Here is a 20,516-nt window from a genome sequence, read left to right on the forward strand (position 1 = left end):
GAACGCAGTTTTAAACACCTACCTTCTGATTTTATGGTCTTTTACGTTAAATTTATCTTTACTTTATTGACTTCATTGGGCTTTTAACCTACAAAGACGGTAACTTTTAAGTAAACAATTTTCTCCAAACTCCCTGATAACAATATGTAGGCCTAGTTCACATACTTCACAACAAGTTGCGTTTTTTTGTAGGGATCAGTTCCTTATAGGGAGCTTTCCAACAAACGTTCTCCTTCTATTCTTTGAGGATTGAAAGAAGTGCAAAAGACTAGGACAAAGAAACCAAAGTCTGCCCTAGATTGATATGATCATACATGAGGCGTTTCAATATTTTAAGTCAGTTCGATAGCCGTCCTGGTATTAGAGAACATCCCAAAACCGAAAATGATATTTTTCTTCCCAAAATGTCCATAATTAATTGGTCTTTTCGGAAGTTTGTTTATTTTTAAAACAGCAAATTAGAACAGGGATATAAATATTGACTCTTCACCACAAAAAAAAAAAAAAAATATATATATATATATATATATATATATATATATATATATATATATATTGCCAAATATATAATTTCCCAAAGTCAACGATATTTTCAGCTTATCCAGTTACAGCACATTTTAAAACTATTTTTTGCTGTCAGGGGTCTCTAAGAGACCATTCCCAGAGTTATCGTACTAACTTTGGATCGATCTATCTCTAGGGGGATCCACACTACATTGCTTTCAACTTAAGCGGCTTAAATGTCTGTCACACCTACTAAAAATGTTAGGGAATAATTAACCACCAGAGGCCGAGCGTGCACGAAAATTAATTATTCCTTAGTTGATTCGAAAGGCATGGCAGAAGAACGCCTTAGCGGATTGGCTCTCTTGCTTGTCCACAGAGGAAGTTACGTTATTCCTGATCCTGAGACAATCTACGAAATGAAGTCCAATTGGCGTGTTGTGTTGAAAAAATGACTGTATTTATAGCAAAATGAACCCACAATTTCTGACTTCTAATTGAGCAATAAATAACAGTTTGTAGGTATATGGAGCAAGTGTTTATGTTACTGTGATCTCAAAGCTGCAGCACCAGAAGTGAACATAAAGTTTAGCAATCGCTGACAGAAATATTACAGGATCTACTGTCGGAATGGAAGCCATGTTAGGGCAGTCTAGACGAGGTGTAAATCCAAGATCAGGACAGGTGACAGTACAGACACAACCTCCATTAGCTGAACAGGAAACAAATACAACATCAGCTCCAAATCAATTTGTATTCTTAGAGAAGGCAGAATGTGTGCGTTCCTTCAGTGCTAAACTGGAAGATGATAGAAGAGGAATATTCATAACTGGGTTAGCCATAGATAAGGAACACATGTTTGTTGTGGATATAGGAAACAACAGAACAAAAGTATTCACACATGAAGGACAATTTAAGTTTGACATTAAAGTAAACAAACCATGGGATGTGGCTGTGTCACAGACTGGTCACCTGTATATAACATCACCAGGTGACAGATGTGTCCAAGTGTACTCCACCAGAGGTCAGCAGGTGACAACCATGGGTCAGGGTCTACTGGAGTTACCACGGGGTATTACACTGAACAGACAAGGTCATGTGATGGTTTGTGACAGTGGGATAAAGAAGTTCATCTTGACATTCCATGCAGACAGTGGACAGCTCCTGAACACTATTCCACTCAGTATGTGTGAATACCCAGAGTACATCACAGTGAACAGTGTGAATGATAACATTGTGATATCAGACGTGTGGGGACACTGTGTACATGTGCTGTCACCTACTGGTGATCATCTGTACCAGTATGACGGCAGCAGAGAAGGCAGTGAACTGAGTTATCCATGTGGAGTGTGCACAGACAGCTATGGTCACATCTTCATTGCTGACAGGTATAACCACAGTATAGTGGCACTGAGTCCACAGGGACAGTTTATCAGATACATTGTCACTGAGGATGATGGGTTGGAGTATCCCAATGCAGTAGTCATCAACCCTGCTACTGGTCAACTGGTGGTGGGAGAGATAGAGGGCAATGTTAAGACATTCCAGTACATTGAACTGAAACAAGGTGAGTAACATGTATAAACTGTGGATAAATATGATTATTATGTAAAAAATTAGAAAGTTTATTAGTTTTACAATGTTTTTATCCATGAATATGTTTGCCTTTATTTCAATAAAAAAAACTTTTAAGCAAATTTAAATTCAGTAAGCACACAGCTGTGCTTTAGTAAAAATGTATGTAGAGTGGAGACATTTTCTATAGTTAATACTTTACTGTTACTGACCAATTTCCATGAACCCATTATAGTGATTAGGATTTTGAATAAAGATAAAGAACTCTTTTTAATGGAATTTATAGTATGCTTTATTTGTATTTTTATTAAGTCAGAAGAAAAACATCTTACATTGTTTAATCCCTGAACTTCTTGTCCATTTGTCAGTGAAGAACAACTCAAGTCTCACAACAGAACAGTCCAATTCTTCATATTCTTCATCTTGTAGCTATTCATGAAAGCTTAGATATACCTAAATTCTCAAATGTACTTTGTCAAGTTTCTTGATGTCTTACCACTTCTAGATTCAAAGACATTTCATCACCAGTTTGTTGTTAACACACACAAATAAATTAAATGTTGAAGTACTTTGGATGATACCTTATTTTCCTGACTTTGTGGATTGTTCTTTGCAAATAAAACTAGCAGACGACCATTTTTCATGAAATGGAACTACTTTTCACAGGAAGTAGTGTATTCATACACAACAGTGACCTTGGGTTTGGAATACAAAAAAATAGTACATGCATTCATACTGTCACAGCATGCAAATTATAATGAAATATACAAAACTAAACACATTTTTATGTAACACAAAAAGTTAAATGCATTTTTATTTATTTATATTATTATTATTATTATTATTATTATTATTATTATTATTATTATTATTATACTGGATAAAAATGTTGATGAAATGGTTTTGACCACCTTTTTGGACTTTTTAAACTGCATGCTGATGGACCCACATATTTATGTCAAAGGCCAGGACCAAATCTAGTCCCATGCATAAAAAGCCCAGACCCCATATGTTTATTATGCCCTGGCTGGGCCCATTCTTTATGCTGTTTGTATTGTTAACAGCATAATGGGCAAGTTAATTGACCAAGTTAATTGGCCAAGCTTATTGGCCAAGCTTCCAGTTTGTTTGTATGGCATGTGCAGGGGATGTCTTAGATCAAGGCGCATATTATGATACCTATAGGTGTGGCAAATGAGATGTGCTTGTATTTCATTACCTGTAATTTGTAAAATACATCAGAGGATGATACTTTTAAAGCTGTTTAATGTTTATATTTAAAGACATGTGTGTCGTAGATTGATTTAGTAGCATTTACTAAAGAATTTAAGCACAACATTCGGAGCAGCAAGACATTTACTTTATGTGGACATCAAACAGAGGAGACATGGCAGATGTGTCTGTACATATTTATAACCTGTAAAAAAAATTGGTGATAATTATTCTGTAATTTATTATGTAATGTTACATCAACAAAAATCTTTTTGTGCTGCTACTACAAACATTATGAAAAGAAAACTTTGTTACTTATTATTATTTTTAACTTGCAAGTATGATCTTTAGGATTGGCATGCAGTTCAAATTTATTAGAAAGCCAGCTCAATTGGGTTATCATTTATTATTGAATTCATGCAATTTTGTGTGAAATTTTCATTTTTCTCATTCTGGCATTTTCAAAGTGTGAACTCCCATGGGCCTGAAGCCATATTCTTGTTACACATTTTACTTACATAGGTATTACCTGTTGAGCACAAAAATTTGATGTTGAATTTGCAGTTAAGCATAGTGTACTTTTGCATCAGAATTGACAGTAGCCTATTTTGTGCATTGTTATTGTCTGCTTTTTGTCTTTACATTTGACAGCTATGCTGCCTTGTTGTACCACCAGCGTTAGCGCTGGCGGTACACATGGTTTCGGTCCCGACCAGATCGTTCCGCCGGCTCCGCCGGACGGCTACCGTTACCGCTTCTCCTCCTAGACCATAAGGACCCCCATACCCATCTCTTGGATTTAGGTCACCTATAATCTCAACTCGTTCCACGTAAAATTTGGGCTTTGTCGGTATTGGGGTCTGGGTGTGGCACTCATTGCAATGCACCCTTGTCCAAAAATGGCAAAATTAAATGCTAATTATCTACCCTACGGAAGGGGTTATGGGAAAAATTTCTACAGACGGCTTTCCAAAAGTCATATGTGTAGATTTCAAATATGCCCTTGGATTTGACCTTTGACCTTTACTTCAAGGTCAAACGGGCCAAAATTTTCAAAAAAATAAAAATTTTTACGAAAAAAAATTTTTTTTGCCCTGTTATTCAGACACCACACAGACTTAACCAATAATATTATTGGAAAGTGTTACCCTTCAGGTCATCTTTCATCTCCGTGAATTTGGGGTCAATCGGTGCATTTTCACGGGAGTAGCGACCATAAGATACCGAAACTGAAAACTGTCTCTAATTCGGGAACCGTTAATGCTAGAGACCCATTCTTTTTTGCATTTTGTAGAGCATGTAAAGCCCAACATTGGAAGTGGTCTCCGTTTTTTTGTATTCCATACGGTTTTTGAGTTACGCTGTATCAAAAAGTACATATTGGTAGTGAAAGCAAAATGTGCAGTACGGTAATGGATAATAAATTTTGAACTCCGGAAAAATAAAACATAAGGCTTGGCAAAGCAGACAACTTGTGGTCAAAAATGACATTATTTCATTAAATTTGAACTTTTGATACTTCAGAGCACCTCCCATTTCAAGAATTTTGACCTAAATGACCTTTTCTTTATATTAAAATTTAATTTTTTCTGTAGGAAATTTATGGCACATTATGGTAACTCCAAAATTACAACATTTAGTCCCTTATATCTCCAAAACTGGCAGAGATATGTCCATAGTTACTATTGAAGTTAAATAGGAAGTCATATACTGGCAATCTAAATGTGACCTTAAAATTGACCTTTGACCTACTTTTCACCATGAACTGAACTTGGCAAATTTTGCTTCCCTTTTATCTCCAAAACTGGCAGAGATAGGTCCATAGTTACTATTGAACTTGAATAGGAAGTCATATACTGGCAATCTAAATGTGACCTTGAAATTGACCTTTGACCTACTTTTTATCATGAATTGAACTTTGCAAAATTGCTTCCCTTTTATCTCCAAAACTGGCAGAGATAGGTCCATAGTTGCTATTGAACTTGAAAGGGAAGTAATATCCTGGCAATCTAAATGTGACCTTGAAATTGACCTTTGACCTACTTTTCACCATGAACTGAACTTTGCAAATTTTGCTGCCCTTTTATCTCCAAAACTGGCAGAGATAGGTCCATAGTTACTATTGAACTTGAATAGGAAGTCATACACTGGCAATCTGAATGTGACCTTGAAATTGACCTTTGACTTACTTTTCACCATGAACTGAACTTTGCAAATTTTGCTGCCCTTTTATCTCCAAAACTGGCAGAGATAGGTCCATAGTTACTATTGAACTTGAATAGGAAGCAATCTGAATGTGACCTTGAAATTGACCTTTGACCTACTTTTCACCATGAACTGAACTTTGCAAATTTTGCTTCCCTTTTATCTCCAAAACTGGCAGAGATAGGTCCATAGTTACTATTGAACTTGAATAGGAAGTCATATACTGGCAATCTAAACGTGACTTTGAAATTGTCCTTTGACCTACTTTTCACCATGAACTGAACTTTGCAAATTTTGCTGTCCTTTTATCTCCAAAACTGGCAGAGATAGTTCCAAAGTTACTATTGAACTTGAATAGGAAGTCATACACTGGCAATCTTAATGTGACCTTTAAATTGACCTTTGACCTATTTTTTTATTATGAACTGAACTTTTCAAAATTTGCTTCCCTTTTATCTCCCAAACTGGCAGAGATAGGTCCAAAGTTACTATTGAAGTTGAATAGGAAGTCATATACTGGTAATCTTAATGTGACCTTAAAATTGACCTTTGACCTACTTTTTACCATGTACTGAACTTTGCAAATTTTGCTTCCCTTTTATCTCCAAAACTGGCAGAGATAGGTCCATAGTTACTATTGAAGTTGAATAGGAAGTCATATACTGGCAATCTTACTGTGAAATTAACCTTTCACCTACCTTTTGATGAACTTTTGATATATTTTTATGTACAGACACAGATGTGTCTGTACATATAGCCGTCATCTGCGTCTGTCATCGCCGTCGTCGCTGTCGCCGTCGCCATCGCCGTCGCCGTGCACTTTTACCAATAACACGATAAGTGGAAAACTGTTTTTTCTTTTGGCTTGAAACTTACAGAACTAATGAATATTCATAATACGCAGGTCAAGTTCGAAAATCAGCATGATCGGGTCACTTATAGGGAATTTATGCTGTTTTTTCACTTTTTTCAGCATAAATGAAGCACCGATAACACGATAAGTGAAAAACTGTTTTACTTTTTGGCTTGAAACTTACAGAACTGATGAATATTCATAATACGCAGGTCAAGTTCGAAAACCAGCGTGATTGGGTCATTTTTAATGAATTTAGGCTATTTTTCTCTTTTTTCAGCATAAATGCAGCACCGATAACATGATAAGTGGAAAACCATTTTACTTTTTGGCTTGAAACTTACAGAACTGATAAATATTCGTAATACGCAGCTCAAGTTCAAAAATCGGCATGATTGGGTCATTTTTTAGTGAATTTAGGCTATTTTTTCTCTTTTTTCAGCATATATATACAGCACCGATAACACGATAACTGGAAAACCGTTTTGGCTTTTGGCTTGAAACTTAGAGAACTGATAAATATTTATAATACGCAGGTCAAGTTCGAAAATCAGCATGATCGGGTGACTTGTAGGGAAGTTATGCTGTTTTTTTTTTTACTTTTTTCAGCATATATGCAGCACCGATAACAAGATAAGTGGAAAACAGCTTTACTTTTTGGCTTCAAACTTACAAAACTGATGAAGATTCATAATCCGCAGATCAAGTTCAAAAATCAGCATGATCAAGCCATTTTTAGGGGAGTTATGCTATTTTTTCACTTTTTTCAACATATATGCAACACTGATAACACTATATAAGAAAAACAGATAGGCCAATTGTCATTATACTTACAGGAGTGGTCAATCTTACTAAAATGCAGGTTGAGTTGGAAAATCAGCATAATCTGGCCATTATTTTAGAAGTTATGCTGTTTTTTCACATTTCCTCAGATTCAATTCTTAAGCATGTTAACAGTCTCATTATTTAACTAATAAGATACGTAACAGTGTTTGTTTGATATTTCCTGCATCTTTACAACATTGTTAGTTGATTATGTAAAAATGATGGTAAACTTGATATTGTGTATTGTGTAATAAAGTGTCAAAAATGGAAATAAACTCATATCATATCATATTGCAGTTTGTTAGATTCAATCATCAACTATGTTCAGAATCTCAGAATGGAGGAAATTGGACATTTAACACTGTTCTATTGATATTTTTCCCATCTCATCAATTTTCTTAGTTGGTCATATAAAAATGGAAGTATACTGTTTATTTTGTTTTGTTTAAAAAGTGTTAAAATGGAAATAAACCCATTTCAGAACAGTGCTGTCTTTTTTTACAGTTTGGCATTTTTAAGATGTGACTTTGAAGTTCCATGAGCCTGCAGATCTTTGCTAGTCACATTTTCTGAATATCCATGATACTAATATTTTATGATTAAAAAGTGATGGTCATTATGCTGTAAAACATTATGTAATATTGCATCAAAATTTGAAGAAACCCCTATATTGGGCACTGCTCCCATGATGACCATTTAAGGAAAGTCATGTCACTTACTGTTCTCAAACTTACAGGAAAGAAACATGGGACTAAAATACAGCTTCAGTAGGCAATGCAGTCTGTTTGGTAAATTTTTCTGGTAGTTAAGCAGTTTTTTTGTGAAAATTTAATTTTTCACATATTGGCATTTTCAATGTATGACTTTGAAGTTCCATGATCCTGAAGACCTTTGCTTGTCACATTTTCTGAATATGCGTTATACTAATATTTTATAATTAAAAATTGATGGTCATTGTGCTGTTAAACATTATGTAATGTTGCATCAAAATTTGAAGAAACCCCTGTTTTGGGCACTGCTCCCATGATGACCATTTAAGGAAAATCGTGTCAATTACTGTTCTCAAACTTACAGGAAAGAAACATGGGTCTAAAATACAGCTTCAGTAGGCAATGCAGTCTGTTTGGTTAATTTTTCTGGCAATTAAACAGTTTTTTGTGAAAATGTAATTTTTCACATATTGGCATTTCCAAGGTGTGACTTAGAACCTCCACGGGCTTGAAGACCCATGCTAGTCACATTTTCTGAAAATTCATGACACTTATATTTTATTATTAAAAATCGATGGTCATTATGCCGTTAAGCATTATGTAATGTTGCATCAAAATAGAAGAAAACACAATTTTGGGTGCTGCTGCCTTGATGACCATTATGGGAAAACTGTGTTACTTATGACTGTCAAACTTTCAAAAAAGAAACACAGGACTAAAATGCAGCCTGAGTTGGAAAAGCAGTCTAATTGGCTTCTTTTTCTGGAAGCTATACATTTTAGTGTAATATTCATTATCTTTTTGGCATATTCATTGTGGGACTCAGAGCTCCCATGAACATGAAGCCGAATGGTAATCATATTTTCTACATGTCCATCCTATTTATAGTCAATAAACAAAAATTGGTGATAATTATTCTCTAATTTATTATGTAATGTTACATCAAAATTGACAACAATCTTTTTGCACTGCTACTGCAAACATTATGAAAAGAAAACTGTGCTACTTATTATCATTTTTAACTTACAAGTACGATTTTTAGGATTGGCCTTCAGCTCATATGAGAAAACCAGCTCTATTGGATTATCATTTTTATTGAATTTATGCATTTTTTGTGAAATTTTCATTTTTCTCATTCTGGCACTTTCTAAGTATAAACTTGAACTCCGATGGGCCTGAAGCCTTATGCTTTTAATTTCGTCTGTGTTACCTGTTGTGCATAAGTTGATGTTGACTGTGCAGTTAAACATAATGTATTATTGCATCAGGATTGGTAGTCTCCTATTTTGGGCATTATGGTTTTGTGCTTTTCTTAAAGTGTGACTTATGGGCCTAAAGACCTTTGAGTGGGTCAGTCTGTAAATTACCCTTGGGTATCACTAGATTAATTTCAGAGTTATAAAGTCATTTGCCTTAATAGGCCATTAAATGAGATTACATAAAGCACACTTGTTGATATTTCCCTGTAAACTCCCAAAGGTAAAGCTCTCTGCTAGATTAATAATAAGGAAGCAGTGATAATTATGCAGGTAAATTTTGTTTAATATTGCAAATAAGTTTTAAATAATATATATATATATATATCAAACTGGAAGATTAAAAGTTTGAATAGCATCTTCATTGGAATTAAATTTACCTCAAGCTCTGCCAAGGAGGTCATATTTTCACCCCCATTTGTCTGTCATCCACATAACACAAAAAGTTATGGACTGATTTTGCAGAAATTTTCAGGAACTGTCGGAAGTGGGCCAAAGGGGACAATGATTAATTTTTGGTGGTGGTCTGGAACAATAATCAATCAATTATCAATAATAATCAACAATTGCTGCCTTGGCAGAGGTCTGCACTCTCAAAGTGCTTTTCTAGCTTTGTTATGTTTTCCTTTATAATTTTTTCTCAAACACTTGCATTTGTGACTTTTAACTCTCATCTGCCTGGGGCTCTGCACATTTTCTGTATTTCCACATAAGCAGTTGTATTGTTTTTTATGTCTTTAAACATGTATTATTATTTTATGCACTGTCATCATTTTTCAAATATTGAGAGTTTCATAATGTGAATTTGAACTCTCATGGTCCTGAATCTGTAATTTTATTGAAGGGGTGGACCATCTTCTGGGTCTTCCTGAAGACAGTCAGGTTATTAAGTTTATATTGACTGGTATGTATTTTTTCTGTTGGAAGACCATCAAAATGGTGGATGGATCAACATAGATACTTTGGAATACTGTCAGAAAATATCTCTGGGTCCGCTCCTGTTATTGACCATGTTACCTGTTGTGCAAGATTAAAATTCAGTGTTGACTGACAGTGCTATTATAAGCATTATTTATTATTGCATCAAAATTGACAAAATGACCTTTTTTGCATCTTTATTTTCTGTTTTTTGTCTGTACATTTGACAGCTTTGCTGCCTTGTTTTGCATATTTTGAAAATTCTTGTTGATTGCATTTTTACAGCTTGTCAAGCAAAAGACTGGTGGCTGTGTCCCTTATTTTGTGTATGTAGGGGTCTATACGAATGCGCTTGCTCCAGCTGGTGGTACAATATTCGGAGGCGGTATCACCTCTCTGATCCTCTAGTTTACCCTTATCTTTGGATGCTGTGTTTTCACTCAATGCACATGTGCCAGTGTATGAATGGATTTGAAGTTAGTCATAATTTCTTGATATTTCCAATTCCTCTTGTTCAACTTCAGGTATTTTCATTGGTGTTTGTATTTTGGTCTGTTATTACTTGAGCGTGATGCTGAGAATGATTGACTGATGATGAAGACAAAAGAATGAGTTCGCACACTTTATATGATATCTCTATTGCACTGTTTATTTTCATACAGCATACTCTAATTATGATTTTACATTAAAGAAGTGCTTTAAATGTCATTCGAACATTGGAATTACTGTAATTTTTTGTTTTTGATGTGCAAGAAGTTTGAAAAGCACCAGAAAAATGGGATAGGTATTTTTGTTATAACAACCAACACAATAATTAGCTTCCAAAATTGTAATTCTCTTATTATATCTGTCCATAATTGTTTCATTTAAGCTTTCCTACTTGTACATGTCTTGTTCTTCAGACTGCATATTCAGTTGAGATTTTTTACTGAGAATGAAAAAAGTATGTCTGTGACCATAATGTAACAACGAACACCAAATTTAGCTTCTACTGGTTGCAAAGAGCAGTGTATGTGTGCACTGTTGTGTCATTGCTTTGTATATTGGTACAAGATCTAGAAAAAATACATGTGATCTGTTCTCAGACAAACTGTGTAGCTTCCAGGTGTATTTTAGTGCTCATAAGTATGTCCATTCTTAAGATGTAACAACCAACACCAACATTGTTATTTTCCTGTGTTCATTCACAGTGTATTTCCAACTGATGCTTGTTTTCTGTCAAAAGGGTTGACATAAATTTGAATACATACTAAATGAAAGTCATGTAGGTGTGTTTTCTTGTTTATTTTTAAAAGTTTGAATGTGTGGAAGGGTTGATTGTTACGCCGGACATACCACAACATGCAAATATTTACAGAAATTATTTCTCATGGCAATTTTTGCATTGTATATCCCCTAAGGATAGCTTTCTTTTCAAATTAAATGTTAAGATTACTCCCAACAATTATTTCTTCATTGCACAGGAGCTGTATTTGTATGTCCGGCGTAACAACCAACACCAAGCTGTCTCATCAGCTATTTCTAGCTGCTATATCTCAAAAACCTGCTGATGAGTTATCTTTTTATATGCAGGGTAACACTCTTAAAACAGCACACTTTCAGTACCACTAGCTGTGACACCTGAAAAAGCATGTCTAGTTTTGGTCCTTTTAGTTATCTTTTGCCACGACATTTTGTCACATGCTCATATACATATGTTTGTGCCAATTTTTAGAAACTACACCGACCTAAGTGGGGGGATTACATTTTGGGACTTCATCTTCGGGAGTTTGGGGTCAATTGGTGCATTTTCACAGGAAAAGCAGCCGTTAGATGCCAAAGCTGAAAACTCTCTATTAAACCCGAACCCTAAATACAAGAACCTCTTGTTTTTTGCATTACGTAGAGCTTGTCAAGCTCAATTAATACTGGGGTTGGAATCCATTTTTTTTTGTTTGTTTTTGATATGTAGGTTAGGAGTTGTGCTATATAAAAAAGTACATTTCAATTTTCAGTAGTGAAGCAAAATGTGAAATACTCAAAAACTGGCAGAGATACACCCATGGTTACTATTGACCTTGAATAAGAAGTCACATACTGGCAGCCAAACTGTGACCTTGAAATTGACCTTTGACCTACTTTTCATCATGTACTAAGTCTTGCAAATTTTTTGCCTCTTTTATCTGCAAAAATGACAGAGATACACTTATAGTTACTATTGACCTTGAATAGGAAGTCATATACTGGCAATCTTACATTACGCCGCTTTGTAATCTGGAACATAGTCGATCTTACACGTCAGAATTTGTGTGCAAATCGACTTTGTGATTTACATGATAAATGTCTTTATACTTCACTTCGTTCTTCAGCAGTGATTCAGTATCCAGGGGCCGGTTTCACAAAGCAGTAGTTAGTTAGCCATCGGTAGTTAGCCTCTCGCTAGTTATAGTGCCATTTCACGAAGCAGTCGCTATTTCTTTGCTCGTTATTGTCTCGTTGTTGTCTTGGATATTTAACGACTGGTCAGACCAGTCGCTAACTCTAGAGTTTCATCGTACGCATGCGTAATGAGTGAAATAAAAAGGTTGCTTAGTTACCGTTGTCTGTCGTTTGTCTTTGTATCCAATATGGCGGCTACTTTTTTTTGTTATCCGTACCGCCAGACGGCAACGTAGACTACAACGTTTTCATGAAAGGCAGAATCTATTAGAATATACACACGATGATGCAATTTACGAGAGGTTGCGCCGAGCTGTGACAAAAAGAGCGGCAAAAAGGTGGCGGAGATCCTTTACGACGACCTCAAAGCAGACGTTCTTATGCATTTCCAGCCACCAAAAATTGGAGAGTTAGTGCTTTTGTGACACTTTTACGCAAGATTTCCACTTCCGGCAGACGGTTTCGAGACTACGGTGAGTAACGAGAGAACTAACGACCGAACTTTACGACTGAACTTAGCGATGAGTTAACGACTGCTTCGTGAAACACCTCTCGAAAATCGCAAAATTTGCTCGTTAGCGAGGTAGTTCAGTAGTTAGTTGTTCTAACTAACTACTGCTTTGTGAAACCGGCCCCAGATTACACACCCTTTTTATGTACAGACACAGATGTGTCTGTACATATAGCCATCATCTGCGTCTGTCGTCGCCGTCGCCGTCGCCGTCGTCGCTGTCATCGCCGTCGTCGCCGTCGTCGCCGTCGCCGTGCACTTTTACCGATAACACGATAAATGGAAAACTGTTTTTTCTTTTGGTATGAAACTTACAGAACTGATGAATATTCATAATACGCAGGTCAAGTTCGAAAATCAGCATAATCGGGTCACTTTTAGGGAATTTATGCTGTTTTTTCACTTTTTTCAGCATATATGCAGCACTGATAACACGATAAGTGGAAAACCATTTTACCTTTTGACTTGAAACTTACAAAACTGATGAATATTCATAATACGCAGGTCAAGTTCGAAAATCAGCATGATCGGGTCACTTTTAGGGAATTTATGCTGTTTTTTCACTTTTTTCAGCATATATGCAGCACCGATAACACGATAAGTGAAAAACCATTTTACCTTTTGGCTTGAAAGTTACAGAACTGATGAATATTCATAATACGCAGGTCAAGTTCGAAAATCAGCATGATCGGGTCACTTTTAGGGAATTTATGCTGTTTTTTCACTTTTTTCAGCATATATGCAGCACCGATAACACAATAAGTGAAAAACCATTTTACCTTTTGGCTTGAAAGTTACAGAACTGATGAATATTCATAATACGCAGGTCAAGTTTGAAAATCAGCATGATCGGGTCATTTTTAGGGAATTTATGCTGTTTTTTCACTTTTTTCAGCATATATGCAACCCCGATAACACGATAAGTGGAAAACCATCCTACCTTTTGGCTTGAAACTTACAAAACTGATTAATATTCATAATACACAGGTTAAGTTAGAAAATCAGCATGATTGGGTCATTTTTAGGGAATTTATGCTGTTTTTTCACTATTTTTCAGCATATATGCAGCACCGATAACACCATAAGTGGAAAACCAATTTACCTTTTGGCTTGAAACTTGTAGAACTGATAAATATTCATAATACGCAAGTCAAGTTCGAAAATCAGCATGATTCGATTATTGTTAGGGAATTTATGCTGTTTTTTCACTTTTTTCAGCATATATGCAGCACTGATAACACAATAAGTGGAAAACTGTTTTTTCATTTGGCTTGAAACTTACAGAACTAATGAATATTCATAATACGCAGGTCAAGTTTGAAAATCAGCAAGATCGGGCAATTTTTATGGAAGTTATCCTGTTTTTTTTTTTTTTTGTTTTTTTTTCAATTTTTTCAGCACTTTTATAACACCGATAACATGATAAGTGTAAGAATGTTTGTCCTTTTCTTGGATTGAAATTTACAGAACTGGTGAATATTTATTATACGCAGGTCAAGTTTGAAAATTGGCATGATTGGACTATTTTTACAAAAGTAATGCTGTTTTTTTCCCTTTATTCAGCATACATGCAACACTGATAACGCATTTTAAGGAAAACCAATCAGCCTTTTGTCTTGCAACTCACAGGAGTGATCAATCTGACCAGTATACAGATCAAGTTTGAAAATAAGCTTGATCAGTTAAGTTTTGATGAAGTTATTAGCCTTTTTGTATATAAGTGGTTTTTCTTCAGATTTAATTCTTAAGCATGTTAACAGTCTCATAACGGTACTAATTGGATATGTTAAAGTGTTGTTTTAACATTTTCTGCTTCTTAACAATATTGTTAGTTGATTATATAAAAATGACGGTAAACCTATTATCCTGCATTGTGTAATAAAGTATCAAAAATGGAAAGGAACTCATCATTGCAGTTCATCAGATTCAATCATTCACTATGTTCAGAATCTCCAAATGGAGCTAATTGGACATTATAAATTGTTCTATTGATATTTTTCCTATGTCAACAATTTTCCTAGTTGATCATTTAAAAATGACAGTTAATTGATGATGGTTTTATGTAAAAAAGGTGTTGAAAATGGAAAGAAAATCATTTCAGTACAGTTATCTCTTGTTAACATTTTGGCATTTTGAAAGTGTGACCCTAACTTCCATGTCCTTGGAGACCTTTCCATATCACATTTTCTGAATATCCATGATACTTTTATTTTTTTATAAAAAATTTGATGGTCATTATGCTGTTAAGTATTATGTTATATTGCATGAAAGTTAAAGAAAACCCTATTTTGGACACTGCTGCCAGGATAGCGATTAAGGGAAAACCATGTTACTTATGATAATCAACCTTACTGAAAAGAGTGAAGTGCAGCTTGTGTTGGAAAACCATCGTAATTGTTTTCTGTTTTGAAAGCAATGCAGTACAGTGCTATTTGGTGCAATAAATGTATATGGATAGTAGGCAGTTAATTCAGGGTTATAAAATAATTTGCTTAATTGATTTTCAAGTTATTTCAGGGTTATAAAATAATTTGCTTAATTAATTTTCAAGTGGGTATTAAATGAGATTACATAAACACACATTGAGATTTCATTGTAAAGTCCCATCGGTTTAGCTTTCTTAACTGTGTCACATAATTAGGAATCGATGATTATTATGCAGGTAAATGTTATTTAATATGGAAAATAAGTTTACAAAAAAAAATTTGTGTAACGCTTACATTATAATGCTAAAGATGAATAACAGTGCCTTATTATTCTCAAACTCAATAGGGTTATTCATATCATGTTAGTAATTGTACAGCTAGATTAAAAGTTTGAATAGCAGCTTTATTGGTATTTTTTGTTATGTTTTATTTTACATTTTCTTTTAATTTTTTTATGCTGTTTTTTCACTTTTTTCAACATATATGCAACATTAATAACACAATATAAGAAAAACAGCTTAGCCAATTGTCATTATACTCACAGGAGTGGTCAATCTTACAAAAATGCAGGTTGAGTTCGAAAATCAGTGTTATCGGGCCATTATTTTAGAAGTTGTACTGTTTTTTCAAATTTCCTCAGATTCAATTCTTAGGCATGTTAACAGTCTCATTATTGAACTAATAAGATATGTAAAAGTGTGTGTTTGATATTTCCTGCATCTTTACAACATTGTTAGTTGATTATGTAAAAATGATGGTAAACTTGTTATCATGTATTGTGTAATCAAGTGTCCAAAACGGAAATAAACTCATATCATTGCAGTTTGTCAGATTCAATCATCCACATCTGCCATGATGACCATGATGGGAAAACCGTGTTCGTTATGATTGTCAAACTTTCAAAAAAGAAACACAGGACTAAAATGCAGCCCAAGTTGGAAAAGCAGTCTAATGGGCTTCTTTTTCTGGAAGTTATTCATTTTAGTGAAATATTCATTATCTTTTTGGCATATTCATTGTGGGACTCGGAGCTCCCATGGACATGAAGCCGGATGGTAATCAAATTTTCTACATGTTCATGCTATTTATAGTCAATAATCAAAAATTGGTGATAATTATTCTATAATTTATTATGTAATGTTACATCAAAATTGACAATAATCTTTTTGCACTGCTACTGCAAACATTATGAAAAGAAAACTGTGTTATTTATTATTATATTTAACTTAAGAGTATGATTTTTAGGATCGGCATGCAGTTCAAATTAGAAAGCCAGGTCAATTGGGTTATCATTTATTATTGAATTTAATGCAATTTTGTGTGAAATTTCATTTTTCTCATTCTGGCACTTTTTAAGTATAAACTTGAACTCTGATGGGCCTGAAGCCTTATGCTTTTACTCTCATTGGTGTTACCTGTTGTGCAAAATTAAAATTTGATGTTGACTGTACAGTTAAACATAATGTATTATTGCATCAGAAGTGGTAGTCTCCTATTTTGTGCATTATTGTTTTGTGCTCTTCTTAAGTTGTGACTTATGGGCCTGAAAGACCTTTGAGAGGGTCAGTCTATAAATTTCCCTTGGGTATCACTTCGCTAATTTCAGTTATAAAGTAATTTGCCTAATTGATAGGCTACATAAAGCACACTTGTGATTTGAGATTACATAAAGCACACTTGTTGATATTTCCCTGTAAACTCCCATAGGTTAAGCTCTCTGCTAGATTAATAATAAGGAAGCAGTGATAATTATGCAGGTAAATTTTGTTTAATATTGCAAATAAGTTTTATAAATATATATATATATATATATATATATATATATATATATATATATATATATATATATATATATATATATATCAAACTGAAAGATTAAAAGTTTGAATAGCAGCTTCATTGGAATTATATTTACCTCTGCCAAGGAGGTTATATTTTCACCCCTGTTTGTCATCAACATAACTCAAAAAGTTATGGACCGATTTTGCTGAAATTTTCAGGAACTGTCAGAAGTGGGCCAAAGAGGACAAAAATCAATAATAATCAACAATTGCTACCTTGGCAGAGGTCTGCACTCTCGGAGTGCTTTTCTAGTTTTGTTGTTTTCCTTTATAATTTTTTCTCAAACACTTGCATTTGTGACAACTCTCATCCGCCTGAGACTCTGACATTTCTGTTTTTCCACATAAGCAGTTGTATTGTTTTTTATGTCTTTAAACATTATGTTACTTATGTAATATTATTTTATGCACTGTCATCATTTTTCAAATATTGAGACTTACATCATGTGAATTTGAACTCTCATGGTCCTGAAACTGTAATCTTATTGAAAGGGTAGATTGAGACCATCTTCTGGGACTTCCGGAAGACAGTCAGGTTATTAAGTTTATATTGCCTGGTATCTATTTTTTCTTCTGTTGGAAGACCATCAAAATGGAGGATGGATCAAAATAGATACTTTGGAATACTGTCAGAAAATATCTCTGGGTCCGCTCATGTTATTGACCATTTTACCTGTTGTGCATGATTAAAATTCAGTGTTGACTGACAGTGCTATTATAAGCATTATTTATTATTGCATCAAAATTGACAAAATGACCTATTTTGCATCTTTATTTTCTGTTTTTTGTCTGTACATTTGACAGCTTTGCTGCCTTGTTATCTATCTAGATCTATTTTACTCAAAGTTTGTTTTACCCTGATATAAATAACGCACCATAGTATTTTTGGGAATTTCTCAATTCAGTTGAATTCAAAATTTTTTATTGAGCTGCGATGTAACGACTTTTGTCATCGTGAAAATGTAAGATTTTACCTAACACACTAATACCCAATGCATTTTCCATTTGAAAAAAAAAAAAAAAAAACATTTCCACCAATTTAGAGTAGGTACGAGGGAGTTTTTGTGCAGGGATGGAGCAATAAGGGGGAGTATCGGTGCAGGAAAATATAAGTACAGGAAGTATTGGTGCGGGAAATTTAAACTGTGACGTACCTTATACACATATAGGTACTGGGAATTGTCGGCACGGGGGTTGTATAGGTACGGAGGAGTATTTGTGCGGGGACTTAAAGCACAGGGGAGTATCGATCAAGGGACATACACAGATAGGTAGGGAGAGAATTGGTGCCGGGGTGTATAAGGTATGCTGCCGTTTAGTAGCAGTAGCGAAAGTGTACCAGTATTATGTTAAAAATTTGACGTTGTGACAGGAAAGGTAGTTTTAATGGGTGGATTCAAACATGGTCGTATAGGCACGATCTGTACATATTTCTGTAACATACATTGAGAACTCCAATAACCTTTTCCCAGCCTATTTTATCTTGATATTATCCTCCTCTGTGCTGCTCCTTCATTTACTGTTTAAATTCACTTCCTTTCTTGAATGCCACTCCTTCCATCATCTCAGCATCATCATTTAGACATAGCTGTTCAGTCTTGCTACTACTCACCTCCATCCTGTTACTCTCAAGCACATATGCAGGCATCCACCTCTCTAGATTTTCTCTCGCTTCCTCTCTGCTATTGCTTCACAATAAATATAACATCTGCAAACATCATCATTCACCTTATCCATAATCCATGAGTCCTTTTGTCAATGTGAAGCATCACATTTGTATTACCAGGTGAGTTTAATGAACGGCTTCGCCGATTGTGTGAAAGTGGTAAGATTCCAGTATACCGACAGCGAGTAGCTATTGTTGGACCTTACGGTGTGGGAAAGACTCATCTCGCCAAGCGCCTCATCCATGAGGAATATATCAAAGAAGAAGATGCAAATACAACTGGCGTGAATATATACCGCCATAGGTGTGTTGTCCATAAAGCTGGCCGATCCTGTTGGATCAGAGGAAAAGGTAAGCAGAATAAAGGAAAACATTTGACACATATGGAATTTGTTTATAAAGAATACGAAGAACAGCAGATAAGACATTTTCAATTTTACCGCATAACCCACAATAAGGAATTATACATACGTGTACATGTGGGTGTCGAAATGTGTCCTTCCCTATCTTAGTATGGTAGACGAGGGGCTGAGTGAAATAGCACCTAAATAAGTGGTGCCTTTGTATTGTTATCAATCAATTGACATACATGACGCTTTACAATCTACTCCTACAGCCCATTGATTATTTTTTAACTGGGTATAAACACGATAATTTCATTCTCTGTAAAAACACCATGCTTTATTATGTACAGACACAGATGTGTCTGTACATATAGCCATCATCTGCGTCCGTCGTCGCCGTCGTCGCCGTCGCCATGCACTTTTACCGATAACACGATAAGTGGAAAACCATTTTACCTTTTGACTTGAAACTTGCAGAACTGATGAATATTCATAATACGCAGGTCAAGTTCGAAAATCAGCATGATCGGGTCACTTTTAGGGAATTTATGCTGTTTTTTCACTTTTTTCAGCATATATGCAGCACCGATAACACGATAAGTGGAAAACCATTTTACCTTTTGCCTTGAAACTTGCAGAACTGATGAATATTCATAATACGCAGGTCAAGTTTGAAAATCAGCATGATCGGGTCACTTTTAGGGAATTTATGCTGTTTTTTCACTTTTTTCAGCATATATGCAGCACCGATAACACGATAAGTGGAAAACCATTTTACCTTTTGACTTGAAACTTACAGAACTGATGAATATTCATAATACGCAGTATGGAACGCCATTCACGCAAAAAATGCAGACGTCAATTCAACAATCTATCGTCACTATTTAACAACCAAAACCTACTTTAACTATCTAAACTTAATTCTACTAAATTAGTTTTGGTCATTTTAATCATTCGTCAAAATCTAACAATCAATAATAACGATTCAAAAGTCAATTACCGCAACTCAACAATCAGTCACCGCAACTCAACAATCAGTTATCGCAACTCAACAATCAGTTACTGCAAACGGTCATTCGCGGACTTAACACCAGATGGCGCGCGCGCACCGTCAGCGATCTGAAACGTCCTTGACCTTTTCCATCGTTTTAACAGTATTAAAATACGTGGTGCCTCGATTTGAAACCATTCAGCTTAAATTGTGTTTTTAATCTCCAAATACTTAAAAAAATCAATAAAGCTAATCGACAAG

At 34.9% G+C, this 20,516-nt stretch overlaps 2 protein-coding genes across 2 annotated transcripts in view; both read left to right on the forward strand.

Annotated features, from left to right (window-relative positions):
• Window positions 1–20,516, forward strand: part of LOC112042630 (uncharacterized) — a 168,254-nt gene that overhangs the window by 7,663 nt on the left and 140,075 nt on the right. The window lies entirely within an intron of this gene.
• On the forward strand, window positions 1,030–19,432 carry LOC147760065 (E3 ubiquitin-protein ligase NHLRC1-like). The gene is made up of 2 exons (XM_086996320.1): window positions 1,030–2,071; window positions 19,041–19,432. Exons 1-2 carry the CDS (start codon window positions 1,135–1,137, stop codon window positions 19,430–19,432), a joined length of 1,329 nt encoding a protein of 442 aa, XP_086852446.1. The 5' UTR covers window positions 1,030–1,134.

Source organism: Lingula anatina, chromosome 9 (genome assembly GCF_051362555.1).
Source record: "Lingula anatina isolate TDL-2025a chromosome 9, LinAna3.0, whole genome shotgun sequence".
Taxonomy (NCBI): domain Eukaryota; kingdom Metazoa; phylum Brachiopoda; class Lingulata; order Lingulida; family Lingulidae; genus Lingula; species Lingula anatina.

Excerpts from the sequence above, each read along its gene's own strand:
- LOC147760065 (XM_086996320.1), top strand. The coding sequence starts at position 1,135 with ATGGAAGCCATGTTAGGGCAGTCTAGACGAGGTGTAAATCCAAGATCA. Across the intron at positions 2,072-19,040 it reads GTACATTGAACTGAAACAAG|GTGAGTTTAATGAACGGCTT; the intron begins GTGAGTAACATG and ends TTGTATTACCAG.